At 50.1% G+C, this 21744-nt stretch overlaps 1 protein-coding gene across 1 annotated transcript in view; it reads right to left on the bottom strand.

Moving 5' to 3' along the window:
- The window catches only part of GRIK3 (glutamate ionotropic receptor kainate type subunit 3), a 255576-nt gene that overhangs the window by 10992 nt on the left and 222840 nt on the right, over positions 1 to 21744 (bottom strand). Inside the window, exons 11-13 of the mRNA XM_006077572.4 lie at positions 18688 to 18911; positions 12293 to 12411; positions 9692 to 9909 (exon numbers count right to left, since the gene is read on the bottom strand). Coding sequence (XP_006077634.1) covers positions 9692 to 9909; positions 12293 to 12411; positions 18688 to 18911 — 561 coding nt within the window. The remainder of the gene's footprint in view (positions 1 to 9691; positions 9910 to 12292; positions 12412 to 18687; positions 18912 to 21744) is intronic.

The following is a 21744-nucleotide window of genomic DNA, read 5'->3' as shown; positions in this document are numbered from 1 at the left end:
AGTGGACCTTCGACTCTCCAGGTGCCTCCTAGTTTTAAGGGCTGTCCCTCCAAAAGGGCCTGGGGAGGAGGGAGCCCCAGAGCAGCAGGCAGTGCCTCACTCGAGATTCCACCTGAGCCCAGAATCTCTTGAGTGCCAGTGATGCCGCCTTTGGGCATAGGGTCTGAGGGCACCTCACAGACACTCTCCTCCTGCAAGTTTATCTGCCCTGAAGCCGAAGGTCTGGGAGGGCTCAGATGCCTGGAGACCCTCAGTGGGTTCCACTGGAGCAGCAAGCTGGCTGATCCCACTCCTGCCTATCCTCAGCCTGTCCCATGATCAGCTATTCCTGCTCCTCAACTTTTTCATCCTCCTGTAGCCCCAGATGCTCCCCACCCCAACCCCACACTTAACTGCCCTTGCCCTTAAGAACATTCCTGATTTTCAGCTCTTCGGACTCTCCAGACGTCTCTTATTTTCTAGATAACTTCTGCTACCCAGACTCTGCCCCCTCCAGCTTCTCCCTTGGGTCTGCTCTCTGTCCCTTTTCCTGCCCAGATTCTCATAGTCTGAAGCTTCAAACTGGCTCCAATGATCCCTGTCCCTGGGATTCACACCCTGGTGAGATCCCTTCCCCTGCAGTGTGGGCTGGGCCCAGTGACTTGCTTTTAACCCCTGTCCCCAGGAGTGATGGGCTTCCCTGATAGCTCAGCTGGTAAAGAATCCGCCTGTAATGCAGGAGACCTCGGTTTGATTCCTGGGTCAGGAAGGTTTGCTGAGAAGGGATAGGCTACCACTCCCCTATTCTTGGGCATCCGTTGTGGCTCAGCTGGTAAAGAATCTGCCCGCAATGCGGGAGACCGGGTTTCCATCCCTGGGTTGGGAAGATTCCCTGGAGAAGGGAAAGGTTACCCAATGCAGTATTCTGGCCTGGAGAATTCCATGGACTTTATAGTCCATGGGGTTGCAAAGAGTTAGACACGACTGAGCGACTTTCACTTTCGCTTTTTCCACGAGTGATGGGAAATCTCACATCTGAGATTAAGTTACAGGAGAGGCTGACTTCTGCCTTGCTTGTACTCTCTCTGGCTTGCTGCTCTGATGGAAGCTCACTGCTATGCTGTGAGCTGCCCCATGGAGAGGTCCACATGACAAGGATCAGAGGGCAGCCTCTAGCCAACAGTCAGTGGGGAGACGGAAGCCCTCAGTCCAACAGCCTGGGGGGAACTGAAGGCTGCCAACTATTACTTGAGTGAGTCTGAAAGCTGGACCTGGAGGTGCAGCGTTAGCCACCACATGGATCCTGGCCTGTGAGAGGCCCTTTGCAGACGACCCAGCTATGCTGTGCTGATTCCTGACCCACAGACTGAGAGGTCATAATATTGTTGTTTTAAGACACTAAGTTTGGGGTAATTTGTTATGTAGCAGCAGGTAACTGATATACTCTCTTACACACATGCTGACAGAAGCTGCTTTTATTCCCAATATAGTCGCTTCTCAGATAATCAGTTGCAATTATTCCTCTAATAAGATTATCCAAGTCCAGTCATCCCTGCTTCCCAGGGACACACGGCCTCAGGCACTCTGCTTTCTTGGTTTGTTGTTGTTGTCTAGTTGCTAAGTCGTGTCCAGCTCTTTTCCAATCCCATAGACTGTAGCCCATTGGGCTCTTCTGTCCACGGGATTCTCCAGGCAAGAATACTAGAGTGGGTTGCTAGGCCTCTTCCAGGGGATCTTCCCAACCCCGGGATTGAACCCAGGTCTCCCACATTGCAGGCAGATTCTTTACCACCTGAGCTACCAGGGAAGCCGGAGATATATAAAAACTAAATACTATTCTCTCATCAGTGATTTTAGCACCTCAACTCCTTTTCCATCCCAGTCCCTCCTGCTTTCAAATTCTCCTTCTTTTCCTAGAGGTGGGAATTAGGAGTGGCTGAGCCCATCAGGGCTCCCCTTCTATCTCCTAATGTGTCCATCCATCCAACTATCTATCCTTCCATCTACATATCCATCCACCCACCCATCCACCACCCATCTATTCTCTTTTTCGCCATGTTTGTATTCTCACCTATCCTCTCACACTATCTACAGACCAATTCATTCTACTAACTATGCAACTATCCAGCCAGTCTTTTACCTATTTATCCATCCATCCAATACCCACCCATTCTTTTGTCCACCTACCCATCACCAACCATCCCGCCATCTCTGCTCCTCACCCAGCTTACCCACTCATTCTCCCCACAACTAGCCATCAGTAACTTGACAATGAACCACTCAGGGAGCCTTGTCCCATTCCCTCTGTGTCAGAAGGGGAGAACTTCTCCTGTTTCTGGAAACCCTTCCCTGAATTCTCTTCCTTAACACCCCAACACCTAGTTCCTCCTATACATAGGCCTGCCAGACATCAAAACATATGCTCTTCCCAGGAACACCCCATCACAAATGTAGACAGGAATTTCCATTGGAGGCTGGAGTGGGGAGGGACTGGTATTGGGGCTGATGGGCTTTGAGGAGAGACACCGCAGCAGATAAAGGGCCAGGATGAGGAAGATGGGAAAGGACACCAGAGAACTTGGGCCAGTTCAGGTGAAAAGTAACAGTAAAGCAGGAAGCTGGCTGTGATACTGATTTCAATAGTTTCTGCTCTCCTGGCTCCAGTGTCAACAAATTCACTATCTCCATCACCTGCAGGCAGATGAGCCTGAAACCTGCCTCCCCAGAAAGGCCAGCCCCTGTGTTGTCTCATATCTTGGGATCCCCATTTTCCACAAAACCCACTCATGGTTTCTAATTCCCCTTAGATTCTGTCCCGTCCTTAAGTGATATTCCATGATTCCGAGTACATCCCTGAGAAACTTCCTTCTGGAACCTCTGAGGCAGGGAGGGTTACAGCCAGGGCCCTTCCTGGAATCTCAGCCCCTCTCCCACCTTCCTGGGCCGGGTCACCAGCGGTCCGAGTTCCATCACTGGCCCGAGTAGTCACCACCCCAGAAGATGGTCCCACATCACTATGGCTCCAATGCAATCCTGCCTGTCCCCCAGCTCCAGTGGAAACCTTAAGAAGCGCTGTTTCAGGGCCAGTCACCCAATCAATTAATGGAATCGTTTGGAGCAGCTGATACAGGGCGACACGCCAGGACGGAGAGGCTTTTTTTATCAGTGAAATTGGCAAGAAAGTAAGTTTCAGGCTCACGACTTTCAATTCTAGCCTTCTCAAAGAAGTAAATTGATTTTCCCCAACTGAAGATATTTAATCTTGAGAATTTAACATTTCTGTACAAGAAAATGTATATAGGTGTATATATATATATATATATATATATATATATATATAAACATAAATCAATTCCAAAGGGAGCTGAATCTCAGGCAATGTATGCGGGGAGGCAGTGGCAATGTGATTCCATGCGAGACCTCGGGTATTTTCCATACTGGAGAGGAGACCTTTTCCCAGATTAATTGGCTTTCTTATCCCTGGATGTGGAGTCTTTGGCCTTATTGGATCCACATACTCGAGCAGTTAATCATGTCTCTTGGGTTATTTTCGTGGGGATCAGGGGGCTCCTTGAGGCCCCCACCTCTGCCCACCTTCCCAGCACAGACTTGCCGATCCTTTGGCCTAGCAGCTGCTTCTACAGACTGCATGATCCCCTGAGGCTGGCCCGTGCAGGGGAGAGTCAGGAGGTAAGGGTTGCAGACTGGCCCCTGTAGGGAAAGTGAGGAGGTGAGGGCTGCAGACGGGGGATGGAGGTAATGGTAGAGGTTGGCCCCACTGCATGGACTCTGGTGTCACACTTACCTGGGTTCAAATGCCAACTCCTTCTGTGACCACAGGCAAGTGATGTTACATCTCTGAGCCTCTCTTTCCACATGGGTAAAATAGGGATACATTTAGCATAGAGCTAAGTTCCTAGGATGTGCTTGATAAATGGCTGGCATCATTCTATCTTTTTAAGCCTCCTTAATTCTCTTTAAGGCTCGGTTTTCTCATCCAGAAATTGGGGATAATAATTTCTAGAGTGCAGAGTTCCTAAAGAAATGAAATGACTTAAGACTCAGTGGTAGAAAACTCCAGGGCTGACAGGGTCCAGGCAGGGATACTGTAAATACGTCAAGATGGCTGGATGGAGTTCTGGTAAGCTGAGAGGGCGAGTGCCCTCTTGGCTCCCAACAATCTCTCTCTCTGCATGAGCGCTGGTTCAGTGATACTCCATCTTTCATGTTTTCAAGAAGCTGGATATGTGACTTTTTAATGCAAAAATCTCCCTTTTTAAAATGCTGATCACTAAATAATATATATAAGAAATATCTGGCCCCTAAAATTATATCTGTGGGCTCAACAGGGCTGTGTATCACCGAAAATAAACAACAAAAAGAGCTGACATTCATTGCATGTATATCCTGTGTCAGGTATGGTTCGAAGTTGCTTATATAAATTATCCCATTTAATCGTCTCAAAAATCACCTCTATGGCAGGGGGGAGTATCATTATTATACTCATTTCATAAGTGAGAAAACCGAGGCACAGAGAGCTCACCATAACTGAGTCATTCTCAATAACATCCCATCATCCCCGGGCCGACCCTGCACCTGTTGCTGCCCCTCGGGCCGCCTGCTCGGTGTCTCTTCTATTCTGAGGGCCTCTGGGCTCCCCTGAAGTGCTCGGCTCTGTGCAGAGGTAGACAGCCATCCTGTGACAGAGGCACCAATCTCCTCCACAATGCCCCCCGGACCTAATCTGGAGGGACCTGGAAGATGAGAGGTTCTCCAGGTGTCTACTGGCTGTGGTTTCTCCATGGGGCTCCTGTTTGCCTCAGGAGGGGACTACAGGGAAAAAGGAGAAAAGGAGCCAGCCAGTTTGCCCATCTTCTGGGTCAGCCATACGGAGGGACATCAGAGAAGAAAGCCTTTGCCTCTGTGTGCCTGGCTCTGGTCTAACCACTGTATACACGGTAGTTCATTGAATCTCCTTGCTAATTGCGGCACAGTGGGACTCAGAATCCGTCATCCAGGTGAGCAGACTGAGGCTCAGAGGAATAAAGTGACTTCCCCATGGTCACCCAGCAGAGACAACAGCCAAGACCCTAGTCCTGGCCTGTCTGACTCTAAGACTGATGTGACTTGACTGTGCCAGGCTGCACCACACCCAATTCTGCCTGGTCACTGCATTTCTGTCCTATTCTGCTTCTGCTAAGTGCCATCAGAGAGGCCAGCAGTCAGCTCAGGAGGAATTAGAGGCAGAGCTCGGGAGCACCCTCCTGAGACTTCCAGCCCAGGGCAGAGTCTGTTGAGCAGCTGGAAGGTGGGAGTTGGACTGGATGGCCTCTCCAGGCACCTTCCAGACTCAGTTGCTAGGATGGGGCGACACCATGCCCTCAGTGGGGCCTGATGGTGCCAGGGACCCTGGGAGCCTGGAAGTCTTGGTCCCCAGCTCTGTCGCTTTCCTAAGCAGCTGTGGCTTCACACACAGTCTCTCCCACGCGTGATGTCTCTCCTACCGCAAGACCAAAGAGGGCTAAATCCTTGGAGAAGCTGCCTTCCGACACCCTCTCTCTTCAAAGCTCCCCAGCCCGCCCTGCCGAGAACACGCTTTCCCCACATCCTCCTTTACATTTTTGCCTACATATTTTTACAGCCAAACAGTGCTTTCAAAGGCCTCCTTTTTTATCTCCTAATTAATTTTTATCTTCCAAGACGGAGGGAGCACAACACAGGAGACGCTGTTTGTGATGCTTGCTGCTCCCTGACAACTCTTCAAATGAAATTTCCTTTGGAATGACGGGCTGCCTCCAGCCACGTGTCTCCCAGGCTACAGAGTAGGGGGCAAGGGATCTGGAGCGGAGCACCACCCCCCTCCACCGCCAAGAGACTGGCACCCCACTTCCTGCAGTTGCCATCTTTGGATGGGGATGCATTCTCTCCCTCGAGTGCTCCTCTCCATCAGGGGGTGCTTTTTAAGACGGTTTGCAGCTTAACCTGGAAACAGGCTAACCGCAGAACCAAAGTTCATCTGCCCTGGGCTCTGGAACCTTCAGGGGTGCTCCCTGCTGGGCTCCTAGCCTCAACACAGTCTCCTGTGTTTGCTTTACTTGCTTCCTGCCGTCTTTTCATTCCACCCTTTAATCCAACAACGGCATCCGCTCAACATGCAGTATTTAAGCAACTACGATGTACCAGGACTGTTCTAGGCTATGGAGGATACGGCCTCATTCTTCCCCCAAGGAATTCCTGGATGGTAGTTGGCTCCTTGGAGAAATGCTATGGACACAGGGACAAAGAGCACAGGCCTTTGAGCCAGACTACTTGGGCTCAAACCCCAATGCTGCGTTTCACCAGCTGTTAGATATGAGGCAAGAAGTATGAACTCAGGTTACTTTCAGCGCCTTCCTTTCACCGTATGTTCGATGTGGGGGTGGTAATAGTGTCTGCCTTCTAGGGAGTCATGAGGATGATAGGTGTGAATACAGATAAAGTGCTCAGAACGTTGCCTAGCACACAGGAAGTGCTCAATAAATGTTACTGTAATTGTGGACTTTGCCAGTGTCTCCAGGACATCTAACGGCAACCTCTGGAGCCAATTCCTGTTCAACCCTAGTGCCAACCTTGCAGTACACACTCATGGGCAGGGGAGAGGCCCACCCCTCCAGGAGAAGACCCTAGAGGGGCTGAGGGAGAGGGCAGTGTGTGTGCAGACAGAGTAACGGACCGTACATCAGCTCCTCTGAGCCTTGATCAATTCACCCAGCCCCTCTGGGCCTCTGATTCTCTAGGTTTAGCTCAGGTTTCCTTTCAGCTCTAATTTGAAAGCTACCATAAGGAGGCTACCCCCAGGCCCGGTACAGGTGTGGGGGAGGCGGAGGGCTTGGACTAAGCAAGGCAGGGTGGGGTGGGGCAGGGAGGAAGTAAGTTTGTCCAGGGACCTTCTGGGAGGATCTTTGCTTCTAGCTTATCATCCGAGGTGTGGTTAATGTAGCCACACTCAGGTTCCTCTCTGCCTACATAACAGTTCCATGGCTGGTGCCATTGGTAGGGAGGCTGGGCAAGAAGCACTTCATTTGAATTAAAGCAGGAGACAAGGTGGTCAGACAGCAAGCAGAATTCACTGGCGATCAGGAGAGTGAGGAAGGGGAGCTGGTTCTTCAGGGGCTGTGCAGTTGTTCTTCCTGGCCCAAGGCCCCAGTGAGCCTGGGCCCTTCCGCCCCAGCATCCCAGCTGGGTGGTAGCATCTGCGTCCCTCCCCTGCCCTCCTCGCTGCACCATTTGCAGGGAAGGTGGGTGAGGGCGGCGCGGGCTGCGGGAGGTGCTGCTTGATGCCGAGGACAGCAGCTCGGTGGGGAGCAGGGACTGGGCTCTTGGAAGCCAATCTGAGCATCTTAGCATGGAGGGAGGCAAGGGCATCCAATCAGCGCCAATGAGCCTGCACTGGGCTTATTTATGCTGCTTCTCTTTGATCGGGAGCCCTGCTTAGAGACGGGCTCATGTGTAATGCATGAGGGATGCTCTGGCATAGTCAAAGGGCTGGGCCGCAGCCTGGGGATTGGCAGGAACAGGCGTGTGCATGCATGTGCACACACACACACACACACACACACATGGGCCCATCCTCCCACTCACACTTATGCAAGCATACCCATGGGGACATTTAAGCAGACAGACATGAGTGTACTCTCCACATACATATACATGGGGACCCTCGAGCTCATACTTCACACAGTCATAGTCACGTGTCCACATGCCCAGATCACAGGGACACAGGCACACATGTGCCCACCAGTGCATATATGCAGACACTTGTGGTCCAGCAGAAAGACACACGAGCATCCAGACAGGCTGACTCGTGCATAGGCACACATGTGCATATACGTATACACATTATATACTGCTACATGCACCGTGCATGCAGTCATATACTCACATGCTTGCTCACCCTCATGAATACATACACAGGGTCCCAGAGAGCCCCCAGTGCGCTTATGACAATGCTTTATCTCCCCTTCACTATAAATAAATACATGGGGGGGACCTCACAGGAACACTGCCTTTGCCAGTAGCAGCATTCCAGAGGGGAGTCTGTTTCCTCTTGTTCCTCCTCACTAAGCATGGAACTGCTTCTACTTTTGAGAAGGGAGCCCTGTGGACTGTACCCTGCCAGGCTCCTCTGTCCATGGAATTCACCAGGCAAGAATACTGGAGTGGGTTGCCTTTCCCTTCTCAAGGGGATCTTCCCGACCCAGGGATTGAACCAGGCTCTCCTGCATTGCAGGCAGATTCTTTACCACCTCAGCCACCAGGGAGAGCCCATAACAGGCGAGGTCAGGGTAGCATGTAGAGGAGGGGAATCGGGTGCAGGGGAGGGGGAGGAGAGTGGCCATGCCCAGGAGGTAGAAGGCTTTCCACCCAACCCTTTCCTTCTCTTCTCACTCAGGCCTCACTGGAAGCTCAATCCATCACTCAGAGGTTCAGCCTGGAAGGAGGCAAGGGCTAGTGGATGGGGAACCAGGGCCCAGTGGAAGGGAAAACACCCTAGGCTTTCACACTGACTGAGTGCAATTGACTACTAAATAAATACATGAATGAATGGACTCAGAGCCACAGAGGTCCCAATCCTGACCATTTCTGAGAAATCATTAGAGTAGTGATTCTCAAAGTGTGGTCCCCGGACCAGCAGCATCAGCATCATCTGGGAACTCATTAGAAAGGGACATTTCCAGGCCCTGCCCCAGGATCTGCTGAATCAGTAACTGCAGAGGCTGGGACCCGGCAACCTGGGGTTCCCCGAGCCTTCCAGGTGATCTGGACACACACTGAGTCTGAGAACCACGGCTTAGGACATGGGCTCTGGAGGAAGGCAGACCTGGGCCAGACCCAGGCTGTTTCAGCTGTGAGTCCTTGGGACAACTCGCTTAATGGCTCCGATCCTTAGTTGCCACACGTGTGAAATAACTGCAATACCTACTTCACGGGATTTGTCAGGAAGATTAAATGAAGCCCAGCGCAGTGCCTGGCCCACGGTGAGCTCTTAGTGGCGCCAGCTACAGTTATGATTACTTTAATTTCCTGGGGAACATTTATAGCTACCGGTAGCCAGGGTCAGCCGCTGTCCTAAACCCTCAGCTACGCTCGTAGAAGGTTAAAAAATGTAAGGAAGCAAGCCAGTGCTTTACAAAACAGGAGACGCAACGAAGTCATGGCCAGATCCCCATGAAAGCCGGCACCTGAGCAGGTGACAGGCTTTACCTGGACACCAGCATTCCACGAGTGTAACATGCTGGTAAACATTCGTAAACGCTTGCTCAAGTTTTAAGCCTTCCTTGGAGGATGCACCCCTGCCGCCCCCTCGGTGTTTCCCAGCTCACCCCAAGCTTAGGTCAGCCTCCTGGAGATGAAAGCCCCTGAGATGCAAAGCCAAGGGCAGGGAGCCTACTGGCCCCAGGGCCTGTTTGTGTGTTTTCTGGGCCATGCTTCTCCTTCCCCCTTCTCCAGCTTCCTTTGATGTTCTCCTCTGATGATTTAGGGAAACACAGCATATTCAGGCTGCTTGTCCCAGGTATGGAAACTTCTAGGATCTGTGCTGGGACCATCCAGTTGGTCAAAACACTACAGCTCCCCAAAGTCAATTGTTCTTAAATAGGGAGGGGCTGAGCCCTTGGGATTTCTGGCTCTGTGTGACTAAGGAAGGACAGTGAAGGGAGGGAGAGGGTCTCACCTTGAAGAAGGTCATGGTGGCCCCGTCTTTGACTGCCCCATACTCGATTTTGGTTTGCTTGGCCAGGTCATCCGCAGAGTCTATGGGTGATTCCATGCGCTCCACGGTCAGAAAGGCAGCCAGGTTGGCCGTGTAGGAGGAGATGATGATCAGTGTGAAGAACCACCAGATGCCACCAATGATGCGTGTGGACAGGGCTTTGGGCATCAGTTCAGACCCTGGGAGGAAGGAGGAGACAAATAGTCCCTGAAAATGCCCAAACCAGGGCTGCTCGGTCCTCTGGGTCACAGACTCCACTGATAATCTAGTAACAGCTGAGACCTCTTCCTTAGACCAGTGGTTCTCGAAGTGTAGCTCCTGGACTGACAGCATCACCTGGGAACTTGTTAGAAAGGCACACTCTCAGGTCCCACCCAGGACCTACTGAATCAGTAACTTTAGGGATGAGGCCCAGCAATCTGGGTTCAGTAAGCCCTCTAGGTGATTCTGATCTGGGCTAAAATTCAAGAACCACTGCTTGACAAAAACACACACAAGCAGAATATTTATTTCACAGGCATGTCAGACCCTCTGATGCGTATCTGTGAACCACACGTGTGGTCCCAGGTTCTGAGCACCTGAATATGTCCCAGGTTCAAGAACCCCTGGGTTCTTGAGTAAATCCTGCTCTTAGCTCTCTGTGTGGTCTTGTGCCCGTCATTTTCTCTCTTTGGAACTCAGCAAAGCATCGTCCTTCCTCTGTCCCAGCCTCACAAAAATACCACGGTGCTGCTGCGATGACATAATTTGAGGAGGAAAGTGTGTTGGAAATGCGAGTGGTATACAAATATAAGATTGCTATACGATGCTTTGCAGGCAGAGAAAAATCAACATTTTTCGAAGCTCTCTGCTGAAATAGAAAGAGTGCCGATCACTCTTCCTTCCCGACCTTGGGTGCGGAGCACAGTTTAGCTGAAACCTTCTAACTGAAGTAATTAACTAGGCGGCTTTCAAGAGATTTAAATAGCAAGTGACTCCTGAACTTTCCAGAATATTTGGACCTGCATCTGAAAAGCGTCTGCTTTGATATGGATGATTTTTTTTTTCTCAAAGAAATCACTCAAGGGAGAGTTTTTCAAATACATAACCATTTTTCTCCCTCCTAATCAAAACCTCACGGGGAATACATCAGGGGCCAATGCTTTGAATAGCAGCAGGAGGTGGAAGAGAAGCTATTACTGCGTGGAGGGGCCTTCAGGTTCTTTCCTAACTGTCACTGAGCAGAGATGATGGACAGAGCAGCAAGGTGAGGCTTCAGGACGCTCATTAGTCGTGGGGACAGAATGAGGCGCTTCCCCCTCAAGCTGCCTGTCACTTCCCAGCTGCTGGAGACCACTCCCCCACCCCCACCTCAGCCTCATTTGCCTGGCCCTCCCCCAAACAAGGGGCTGGAGGTACCCCCAAAGGGAGAAGGACTTATTTTAGTTGTTTGCTTGGTGAGCTCGGTCAGGCTCTGTCGGACCCCACCCCTGGCCTCTGTTATGGCTGAGAGTTTGCTCGGGTCCAGGGTTCTTCATTCACAGGGCCTGGCAGGTCGTGGGCACTCAGGACACTCTGAGATAACATCAGTTGTGCACGCCTGTGGCGCTTGCTGGTAGATATCACTGAGGACCAGGGTTTGTGCCAGGCCTTGAGGATACACACATGAGAGAGGGACAGGGACATTCTTTGCCTCTTGGATCTCCTTCCCTCCCTGGCCCCCCTTTTGTCCCTTTGTGGGGCCCTAACCCAGGCAGAGACTTTGGTCCTTGCCTCCCTCCTCATTCCCTGAGATAAGAGGCTCTGACAGTGATTCCATAGACAGAGGCAATCCGCATTTGGCTCCTGGTCATCAGGGACTGTGGGGGTAGGGTTCTTCTGGGGGTCTTTCCTGGCTGGGGTCCCCTCCCGCTCTGCTTGTCTTCCAGCCTCTGCTCCTTGCAGGTGCTCTGCTTTCTGAGATAGATGCAAATCTGGAAAGATGCAAATCTTTCCAGAAGCTAGGCTACCAGCGGTGGAGTGGAAGGGGGGAATGGTGGTGGTGGGTGGGGCAGGTACCCTATCCCAAACCTCCCTCAGGAGGATGTGAGAAAAATGGCATCCTTCTGGGTATACCAGGTCTGATGCACTCAGGCTAGTGGCCCCAACACAAATGTGCCCCCTTCCTTCTACTGGGCTCCCCAGAGCTAGGCAGTCACCAAGTCCAGTCCCTGCTACATCCTGAAGTTCTTAAAGTCCATCTCTGGCCTCAACTCCCACAGCCACTACCCTGGCTCAGGTCTCACTGTCTCATTTCTGCAGTGGCCTTCCATCCAGCCTCCCTGCCTCCAGTCTCCCTCCATCCTCAGCCCAACTTTGCTCAGGCAGATTCTGCGGTGGTGAGAATCAGGGGGTTGACTGCAGGAGGCAGGATGCTGTATGTCCGTCCCAGCTGGGGCAGGAGGGGCTGGGGATGAGCCCTGCCCACCGCAGGTGTTGGCATACGCTTCAGCCTCAGACGGTGAGCCAGTCCAGCTAGCTCCAGCAGAGGTGGAGCTTGGGGACCTGGGAAAGGTGTCTGCACCCTTCTAAGGGCACACATACCTTGTTGCATCAGGGACCCCATTCCGAACCAGAAGCTGTTCAGCAGAGTGAAGTTATTTTCCACCACCTCGGAGCCTGGGTTGCAGGGGTGAGCGTCATACCACTCGTAAGGGCTGAACCTGCAGCAGGAAGAGGGGAGCAATGAGGCAAATCTTTGGGGAGATGGGAGGAAGGGGTGTTCATGCCTTACAAGCTGGTGGTTTAGCAAACATTGATGTGCCGACCACTTTAGCATCAATTCCTTCATTGTTCTGCTAAGGAGTCAGGGAATGGGAAACCAGAGTCATTTTGCTTCTCATTTTTTATTGTTAGTGCCCTTTTCTGGTGATAAAAGTAATTCAGCAGTATCTCTTAAAATTAAAAGTGCACATGCCCTTCAACCTAGCAATTCTGTGACTCATTATCCATCGTAGAAAAAAGAGTCTTCCAGGAGCATAAAGAGAAGTGCATGGGGGTGTTTATCAAAGCATTGTTTGTAATAGCAAAAAACTGGAAACAAGCTAAATGTCCTTCAATAGAGGAATGATTAAATAGACTACGCCACCATCACACTCTGAAACCGCATGCAGCTGTTAGAAGAGATGCACCAACAGGGAGGATCTTCAACACATATTGTTTGTTTTTTTTTAAGCGATAAAAATAAGAACAATATGATCACATTTACATAAATAGATTCCTGAAGACATAGTTGCGTACCTACTTATATACATTTGAATACAAATGCATATACAGTCTGGAAGGATCCAGATCTAAAAAAAAAACCACTATTGACCTCTGGGGAGGGGAAACACAGAAGAAATTTCATGGAAGCCTGTTGCTTTGTGTGTATTGCATGAACTTTGAAAAATGAAAATAGGCTTTTAAATTACTTGTGTACTTTGAAAACCTTGAAATAGAAAAATAGTAAAATACACTCTTCATAAAATATTCAGACGGTATAAAACACACTGAGAAAGTGAAAGTACTCCATGATCCCACCTCTTGGGAAGAACAATGTGTTCTATCGTTTTTTTCAGATTTTTCTCTCTGAATATACAAATACATGCATGACAGAAAAAAAACTGTTATTTAAGCCTCCCCGGCCCCATTGCCTTCTAAGGAAGAGAAGACCTGATAACTGGAGGGGTCTTTGTTTATTGGGTGAATTCCAGTTGAGAAAATGTAAGTTGGAGGAAGCTGGAACACTCTGGAGAGACTGAGAGACTCTGGAGAAAGTCCCCCCCAGTCTAGTGTGGTTGGTGTGACTGGTGTGGTTGACGTGGCTGAAGTGGCTGATGTCGGTGTGTTCAGAGTGGCTGGTGTAGGGTCAGATGCTGAGATGAGAGACCGGGAAGGAGACACATGTCTGATGGAATTTTCTTTTGTTTTGTAAAGTGTGATGCGTTTTAAGAGTGAGGCTGTGACTTTCCATCTCTCTTCTAAAAGCTTTAGTAAATTAAACATTGATCACCAAAATGCTCACATGAAAAGAATTTGGTTTTCATGAAGTGGAAAGATCCTGCAAATAGGAAATTCCAAAGTGAGGCTTCAAATCAAGATGGGGATTTTCAAAGGGAATGACCACGATCTGGCTAGAGGCTCTAAAAATCCACAAGGAAGAGATAGAGGATGAAGAGAGCGGAGATGAGAGGCTGTTGTGAGAAGGGTTTTAGAGAAAGCCTTTGGAGAGCTGTGCACTCAGGGGCCCCTGCATTCCCACAGTGAAGTCTAGGGAGAGTGGCTTCCACAGGATGGCTGGGAGAGCCTGAAAATGGCTCTGTAAGGATGTGGTGGACACTAGCTGGGAAATCTGGAGGGCAGGGGTCGGGCTGATGCATGTTTTCTACGAGAGTAAGTCCTTGCTGCACAGGACTGGCCTGCAGGCCTGGCACAGTCAGGGCTGAGGTTGTTTTCCTGGACCAGATGGGCTTATACAGAAGAGACCCATCGCGACTCGTATCCAAGAAAGGCAATGAGACTCCAACAGAGAGAAGCCATAGGGCGGGGGCTGCTGAAGGACCAGGCATTGAACAGGGCGTGGGCAGACTAAGGAGGTACTGCCAAAGCAGACCCGCAAGGGGGCAAGGGGAGGAGTCTGAACTGTGCATGACGATAGAAACGTGGAGGACTATACCGGACTCAGCCTTCTAACTTCTGAGTTGAAAGTGTGTTTGTGCTACAGAGAGAGACCTAGGGTTTCTGTGCTCTGGAAGTGATCCAAAAAGTGACAGGTCCTAGCAGAGCTTTCACTGGGGCAAAGAACTTCTCCTCTGTACACACTGAAAGGTGTGTGAGTTAGTCACTCAGTCGTGCCCGACTCTTTGCGACCCCGAGGACTCTAGCCCACCAGGCTCCTCTGTCCATGGGATTCTCCAGGCAAGGGTACTGGAGTGGGTTGCCAGTTCCTTCTTTTGGCAGGTGGGTGAAAAGTGGGTGAGGGACAAAGCAAAGGTGATTTCTGATGAGATCTCATGAGCCCTGCTTTTTTCATGTACATACACACAATATATATGAATATAGATAGATAGATATGATACATGTAATCATCCTTTTACATAGAAAAAAATCACATCATACCATAATAATGTCTAAGGTCTTGATTTGTCACTTAATAAGCCACCACCCTCTTTCTAGAACCTTTACTCCTAATGCCCTTTATTCTCTATAACTACTTGATAGGATTTTTTAAAAAAATATTTTTAACACTGAAGTATAGTTGATTTACAATGTTATGCCAGTTTCAGGCACACAGCACAGTGCTTTAGTTCTATATGTATATTCTTTTTCAGATTCTTTTCCATTATAGGTTATCATAAGCTATTGAGTATAGCATGTGTTACAGTATAGCATTTGCTATTATACAGTAGGTCCCTGTTGTTCTACTTTCTGTACAGTAGTGTGTATGTATTAATCCAAAACTCCTAATTTTTACCCTCCCCTCTCCCCAGTTTCCCTCCATCCCCTTTGGTAGCCATAAGTTTGTTTTCTATGCCTGTGAATCTCTTTCTGTTTTGTGAATAAGTTCGTTTGTATAATTTTTCAGTTAATGGGTGTTTTTAACCACTCCTCTTTTGTTGACACAGCCTGGCCCTTTTTCCCATTGTGATACACTCTGCTGAAAGAAACATCCTTGCCCACACTTCTATGAGTCCCCAGGCCAAAGGGCAGCCTTGTCTAGGGCCTTGCTGAGAAGGCTTTCTAGATTCATGGAGGACTGTAAAGTGAGGCAGGGCTTCCCCGGTGGTTCAGCAGTAAAGAATCCGCCCGTAGTGCGGGAGCCGCAGGAGACATGGGTTTGATCCTTGGGTCGGGAAGATCCCCTGGAGGAGGGCATGGCAACTCATTCCAGTATTCTTGCCTGGAGAATCTCATGGACAGAGGAGCCTGATAGGCTACAGTCCATGGGTAGCTCACACAGAGTCAGACATGACCGAAGCAACCAAGCACGCACATGCATGTAAAGTGAGGCTCAGTGGTGGCTTTCAACAGGATACATTCCCGGAGGTGGAATTTCTTACCATGATAAAAATAACTGGTCTAGAATGGATCTCCGGGTTATTAAGTCTTGTTGTAGACCTGGGTCCTCACTACCCCTTGAGGGCAGACAGCGCAGCAGATGCCCACTTCACAGGCGGGGAGGCAGCTTGGGCCCTCCAGCTGGCGGTGGTCCTGCAGTCAGGGGGTGGAGGGGCCCAGATTCCCACTCCAGTGCCCCAGGAGGACAGAGGGGTGGGATGGCTGCTGGACAGTAAGGAGGGTGCCACTGAAGTGAATGATGAATCTTGGATTTATGGCTTGTGGCTACAAGAGGTTCTCCAAGTTTTGCAAGTCAGTGGGAGAGACTGACTTGGAGATACTCTGTCTCCCCTGAAGGGTGAAGGCTAAACTCCAGCCCCAGATGACAGGTGTAGACAGAGCACCAACTGTGGCTGGGATCACCTCTTCCCTGGGGCTCTCATCTGTACTGGATTTGGCTGGAATGTGACTCCTGGGGGGCTGGACTGGCGGCTCTCCCTCAGTCCTGTTTCCAGGGTCAAGCACTTAGGATTATCTCCTTGTTGTGAGTGCCAACTGGCCTGGTCTCCATGATGGCAAGCATCGTCCCTCCCCACGCCTTCCCTCCCTTCCTCCTTCTTTCCCTCCCTCCCTGCCTCCCTTTTCTTCTCATAGAGAAAGGCCTTGGTCAATGCCTAGACTCCAATGCTAGCCAGGCATAGGCTGGCCAGTTTGTAGGATGGACAGTCCTGTGTCTTGCTGGAGCTGCCCAGAAAGAATCTAGACACCTACTCACCCTTTGCAGACCCTATCTCTTGCACAGTTGTGTCTAGCTCTCTGGTAACCAGCAAGCAGAGGTCCAAAGGACACAGGGCATACACAGGGAGGGGACAGAGGGCCACTTCCACACTACAGATGGGCTGTGCTTGACCTCAACGGCATTCTAAAAAATCTAATTAGTGGCTATTTATAAAAGCCATGAGGCATCACATGAAGATCTGAAACTCTCTCTAAAATCATGAACCCCCACAGCGCTGGCCTGCATTCCTGCTTGGCATGGTCTGTTGGAGTTGAGTGGTAATGACCCTTTTCTCCAGGTGTGTGCTCGAGTTTGCCTCAGTCCCCACCACCCCCTGCTGCCTACCACCCAGCGTGCTTCACTCTCTCATGCTTCCTGTGTGTGCCACCCCTGATTAAAAGTCCGGCAAGTCTTGATTTGAAGCCCAACTCTGCGACAAAAGGCTTTCTGGCTTTGGGCAAAGACTTACCCCCTCTGAGCCTCAGTTTCTGCTTCTGTAGAGTGGGGATAATTATACTGACCTTACCAGGACTGCTGTAAGGATTTGACAGGATGGGTGTGAATTGTGTTGTGTGAGTGGTACACTGATGATCGTCCTGTGATGCTATCCATGGCTCTGTGATCAAGACCCTTGGCCCTCTCCTCTCTCTCCAGGCATTCTGTGTCATTCCAGCAGCTCCAGAAATCCCTTCTCTTCCAGAAAATCTTCTCATCCTGACCTTGGGAGGAGGGGCTCCTACCTGCCTGGCCAGAAGGTAAGGGGTGGAAAGCAGGCTCGGCTGCAGGGGATGAAAGGCCAGGAATTGGAGGGGGATGGGATACACATCAAATGAGCAAAGCTGATGCTGGGAAAGCTCGAGCTGTTTTCGAGGGGGTGGGGAGCCAAGAGGCCGGCTGGCGCTGCTAAAATTATGGTGAGAGCTCTGGAGAATGGCTCCTGGCTTTCAAAGGCTTGTTAGACCATTAGAGACAAGAGGCATAATGAAGGTCTCTCTGTGGCAGGTTGGGCTGCCGGCTGGGCGAGCAGGCAGGACAATTTCCTCTCTCACATCCTTCCCTTTGGTCTGTGTCTGTGTGGGAGGAGGGAGTGAAAAGGAGCAGGGTGGGGAGAAAGCTTTCAAAGAAGACTCAGCAGAGAAAAAGGCCGACACACCAAGTCCTTGGATCTCAGATTGCTTCTCCGGAGAAGTCTCGCATCACACCTTGTTAGAATTTAGAGAAAAAAGAAGCAGGGCAAGGGCTGGGGCTGGAGCCTGGAGGGAGGCGGCAGAGGGCGGGGGGCCAGGAGCTACCAACTTGGGGCGGAAGTAGAACACAGGTGTTCAGGTGGCAGAGATGTGGGCTGCAGATGAAACACTTGGTGACCTGAGTTCAACGAGCTGGATGTGTCCCTCATTGCTAGGGTGGCCTGGGAGAGTATGAGCCTTTCTGAGTGTCGGCTGTCTCCCCTTCATGCGAGGCCACGAGAATCAAATAAGATAACTGGCTATAAAGGACAGAGCATGGTGCTTGGCACAGAGTAGGTGCTCAGTAAGCACTGGGCTAAATCCGTTTCCCAGTGGCCTCTAGTATGACCCACCAGTAAGGATGTGCTACGCCTACTTCACGTGAACAGCTGAATATGCAAGAGTATTGCTAGCATGTGGCAGAGGCAGGTAAGGCTGTGTGCAAGTCAAGTTTCTGCATGTGTGCGTGCAAGTGAGTTTATGTGGCATTGTTCCTCCTGTTGTTGTGGAGTGGATGGACACAGTCTGTTTTCTGAGTTTTAAGTTACCTGCTGGGCCACCTGGGTCTGCTGTACTGGGTGCCTGGTCCAAGTGGTCCAGCTCTGGGGAGTGATTGAACCTCTCCAAGCCTGCTCATAGGACCTAGGATACAACTGATACCTCTTAAAGTCATGGACACAGACCAGGGTGAGGACTGGGGGATTCAAGTTAGAGGGCCATGAAATGTTCCTTGGGGGATATGAAAGGATCTGAGCCTCAGGGAAAGAGACAGGAGAAGGTAAGCAGTGGTCTGAACCTGGGTCTTCTGTGCCAACTGCACAGAGGATGGGGAGACTTGCCTGGCTCCCTGAGCTCCTAACCCTGGGCCAGAGCTCTGACCAGGGCATTGCCCTTACCTGGCGATGACAAAGAGGACACAGCTGACACCCAGGTAGGCGAGAAGCACATACATCCAGATGTCTGGGGACAGGGGGTTGAGGAAGGAGAAGACACTAGGGTTGGTGCCATTGGGCTTGCGATAGAGGATGCTCACGCCGAGGGTCATGAAGGGCTTGGAGAAATCGATGGCCTTCTCACGGACGTGGGTGATGGTCAGGGGGGCCACAGCCAGATCTGCCTTCTGCAGTGAGAGAGACATAGACAGACTATGAGCAAAGCCTAAGACTAGCAGGGGACAGAACATCCCTTCTTGAAAGGAGGAGAGATGAGGGAGTGAAGTGGAATTTGTTGCCTGAACCCTGGAACTGTTTACTAATTCTTCTTCTGGGCCAGGCAATGCCCTGGGTGCTGGGAGATAATGGTGAATTAGACTTAACCCCTGTTATCCAAGAGCTGATGGCCTTGAGGAAGAGGACAGTGGTATCAACATGTGGAGAAAGGAACACTATTACAGCTATAACCCATGTGGTCCATTCTCAAAACGGTGCCTTGTCAAATATAGTTCAGCAATCTACAAACATTTAAAAATAGCTTGTGTTCTTTCTTTGTGACTTTCAAATGTCATGAAGAGGACACAATCCACAGCACCCCTTATTTATATCCGTTTTCCTTTCCTATCTACTTCTCGCATGCTTTACCCCATTTTGGATATTCTATATATCCTCAAAGCCCCCGAAACCTGTTGGGCAAAAATAAAACTCTATTTGGTGGGAAAGGGCAGGAGGAGAAATGAAACAGACAAATTTTGAGCCCTCTTTAGTAGCAGAGGGTCAGGAAGAGGACAGAGCAGAGGAGGCAGGGAAGGGGTTGGAGAAAGCTAGGGATGTTCACATGCCGATAGAGCTCACCCCATCACACTTCTAACGAGGGGAGTAATTAAAGTTTCATATCTCTAGTCTGAGCTTTTTCTGATTAAACATCTGCAATCTCTCCTTCCCACCTTTGCAGGCTTGCCCCACTGCTCTCCTCCAGCACAAGGTCCCGCTTAACTGCTTTTTGTTTACCACATTCCCTTCTTGACCTCTGTGTTTTACATACAGTGTGCCCTGTTGAGAATGCCTCTCCCTGCTGTCTAACTTTCACCGCCTTAAATATTCGTTTGCACATGCATCCTCTTCCAAGAAGTCCTCCCTGATAGCCTCCAATTCTAAACGCCCGTGAAGCTCCTTCTGTCCTGTGGTAAGGCCCTAACCTGCACCGTTGAAATGGCAGTATGTGCGGGCATATGTCCTTTCGTCATATCTGCCTGCTTACCTGTAAGTTCCTAAGCACAGTTGGGACTGTGGCTGATTCACTGCTCTGTTTTTCTACCACCAAGCCCCATCTCAGCCTATGCAGTGTTTGTTGATTAATAATGTTTCCCTCTCAGAGGCTCCTGTGGATATCTACCAGAATGTGAACAAAATAATCAATTCCCTTCCTCAGATGGGGCAGAACAGAAAGGGAGACTGAGTCCTAAAGATCAGCACTAAAGACCCTTTTGCTAAGGGCGGCAGCAGCTGCCTCTGAGAACCCCCTTCCAAACAACAGTCCCTAGGCAGTCACCCTCTGACTTTGCCTAGCTTAATTAGTTGATTAATTAAACAGTTAATTAATTATTTTGTGAGATCCACTAGGCACTAGGGATACACAGCGGAGCCAAACAGACGTGGTTTCTGCCTTTATGGGGCTTACAGTCTAGTAGGGAAAATGGACATTAATCAAATTCTTTTCTAAGTGGTAGCTGTTAACACACCTCTGACTCCACCAATCCTAGAATAGAAACCAGCAACCAAGTTGAAATGAGACTTCAAGGCAAGGAGGATTGCTATGGGTAGAACCCCAGCTCTGAAACGACTCTGTTGGTGCCCCAGGCTGGGGGACGTTGGCAAACGCATAACCCTGGTGTTGCTCATCCCAATGTTTCTCCTTCTAACACCAGCCCCCATGGCTGATTATTGACATTAGGAGCCCAAGGCTTTAATGAAACTTAGGACTACTTGGGAACATCAAGGAAGGGGAGCCTATTAGAAAGGCTGTTTGATACTGGGATCTTTCTTTGGCGAATTTCTAAACGTGTGTGTTGGAACTTGTCTAGCTTTGAAGGCAAGGGAGAAGAAATGGGCAGCTGCTGCTACCTCGGCTCCCTGGAGTACTCTCATCTCGGGGTGTGTTCAAAGGAAAGCAACAAAAGGAGAGAGAACTGTCAGGGAAGGTGCCCGGTGACTAGTGTGTATTTGGTCAAGACCTACTGTGGAACAGTCTGGGTAGAGAGGCGAGCAAGAGACCCAGCTCTGCTCTCATGCAGCTTCCAGGCAAGGGAATCCCTATTGAAGACTGGATAAGATTCCAAGTGGAGTGGGAACTTCAGTGGGACATTCTGGAGGATCTCTTTAAGCCCTGAAGTTCTAGGATCCCTTATAATGTTGGCATGTCATGATTCTAGAACTTGGCTTCCCCTAGCCCTGTCCTTTCAAAGCACATCACTTTGGGAGGTTCTGTTCTGACTCCAAAGTCATCATCACTGCTCAGAATGCATTTGGAACTGGTCTCTGGGATTGGCTTCTGGGGCTTGGAATGGATTCTTGGGAAGAATCTCAAAGTCAGCAGTGGCAAGTCTTCCTTTGGCTTTTGATAGCAGGTTGGATGAGAATGTCAGTAACTCGAGGATCAAGGTGTTTGTGGCCAATGCTTATCTCAACTAGCAGTATTCCCGGGCTAGCCAGAAAGCCAACCACAGGCCCTCTTCCTTTCCCCAGATGGTCTCAGAATCTTCAGAATCTCTCCACCAGCCTTTCTGCTCTCTGGTTTTAATGGTGTTAGAAGGCAGGGGTGTCTGGGCATTCTGTGTCTACAGCAGCAAGACAGCTGGTCAACCTGACTTTCTTTATGAGAAGTTTTGATGTGTGTTCTCCCTTGGGCTTCAGCAAGGCTGGAGTTCTCCACTTGGTTTAGGCAGGAAATACTACATTTCACCGTTGGTTACGATTTCTTTGAAAAAGGCATTATTTTGTCCAACTTCCCTTGAAAGAGCC

Source organism: Bubalus bubalis, chromosome 6 (assembly GCF_019923935.1).
Source record: "Bubalus bubalis isolate 160015118507 breed Murrah chromosome 6, NDDB_SH_1, whole genome shotgun sequence".
NCBI classification, from domain to species: domain Eukaryota; kingdom Metazoa; phylum Chordata; class Mammalia; order Artiodactyla; family Bovidae; genus Bubalus; species Bubalus bubalis.
This window is presented reverse-complemented; position numbering and strand designations above follow the sequence as displayed.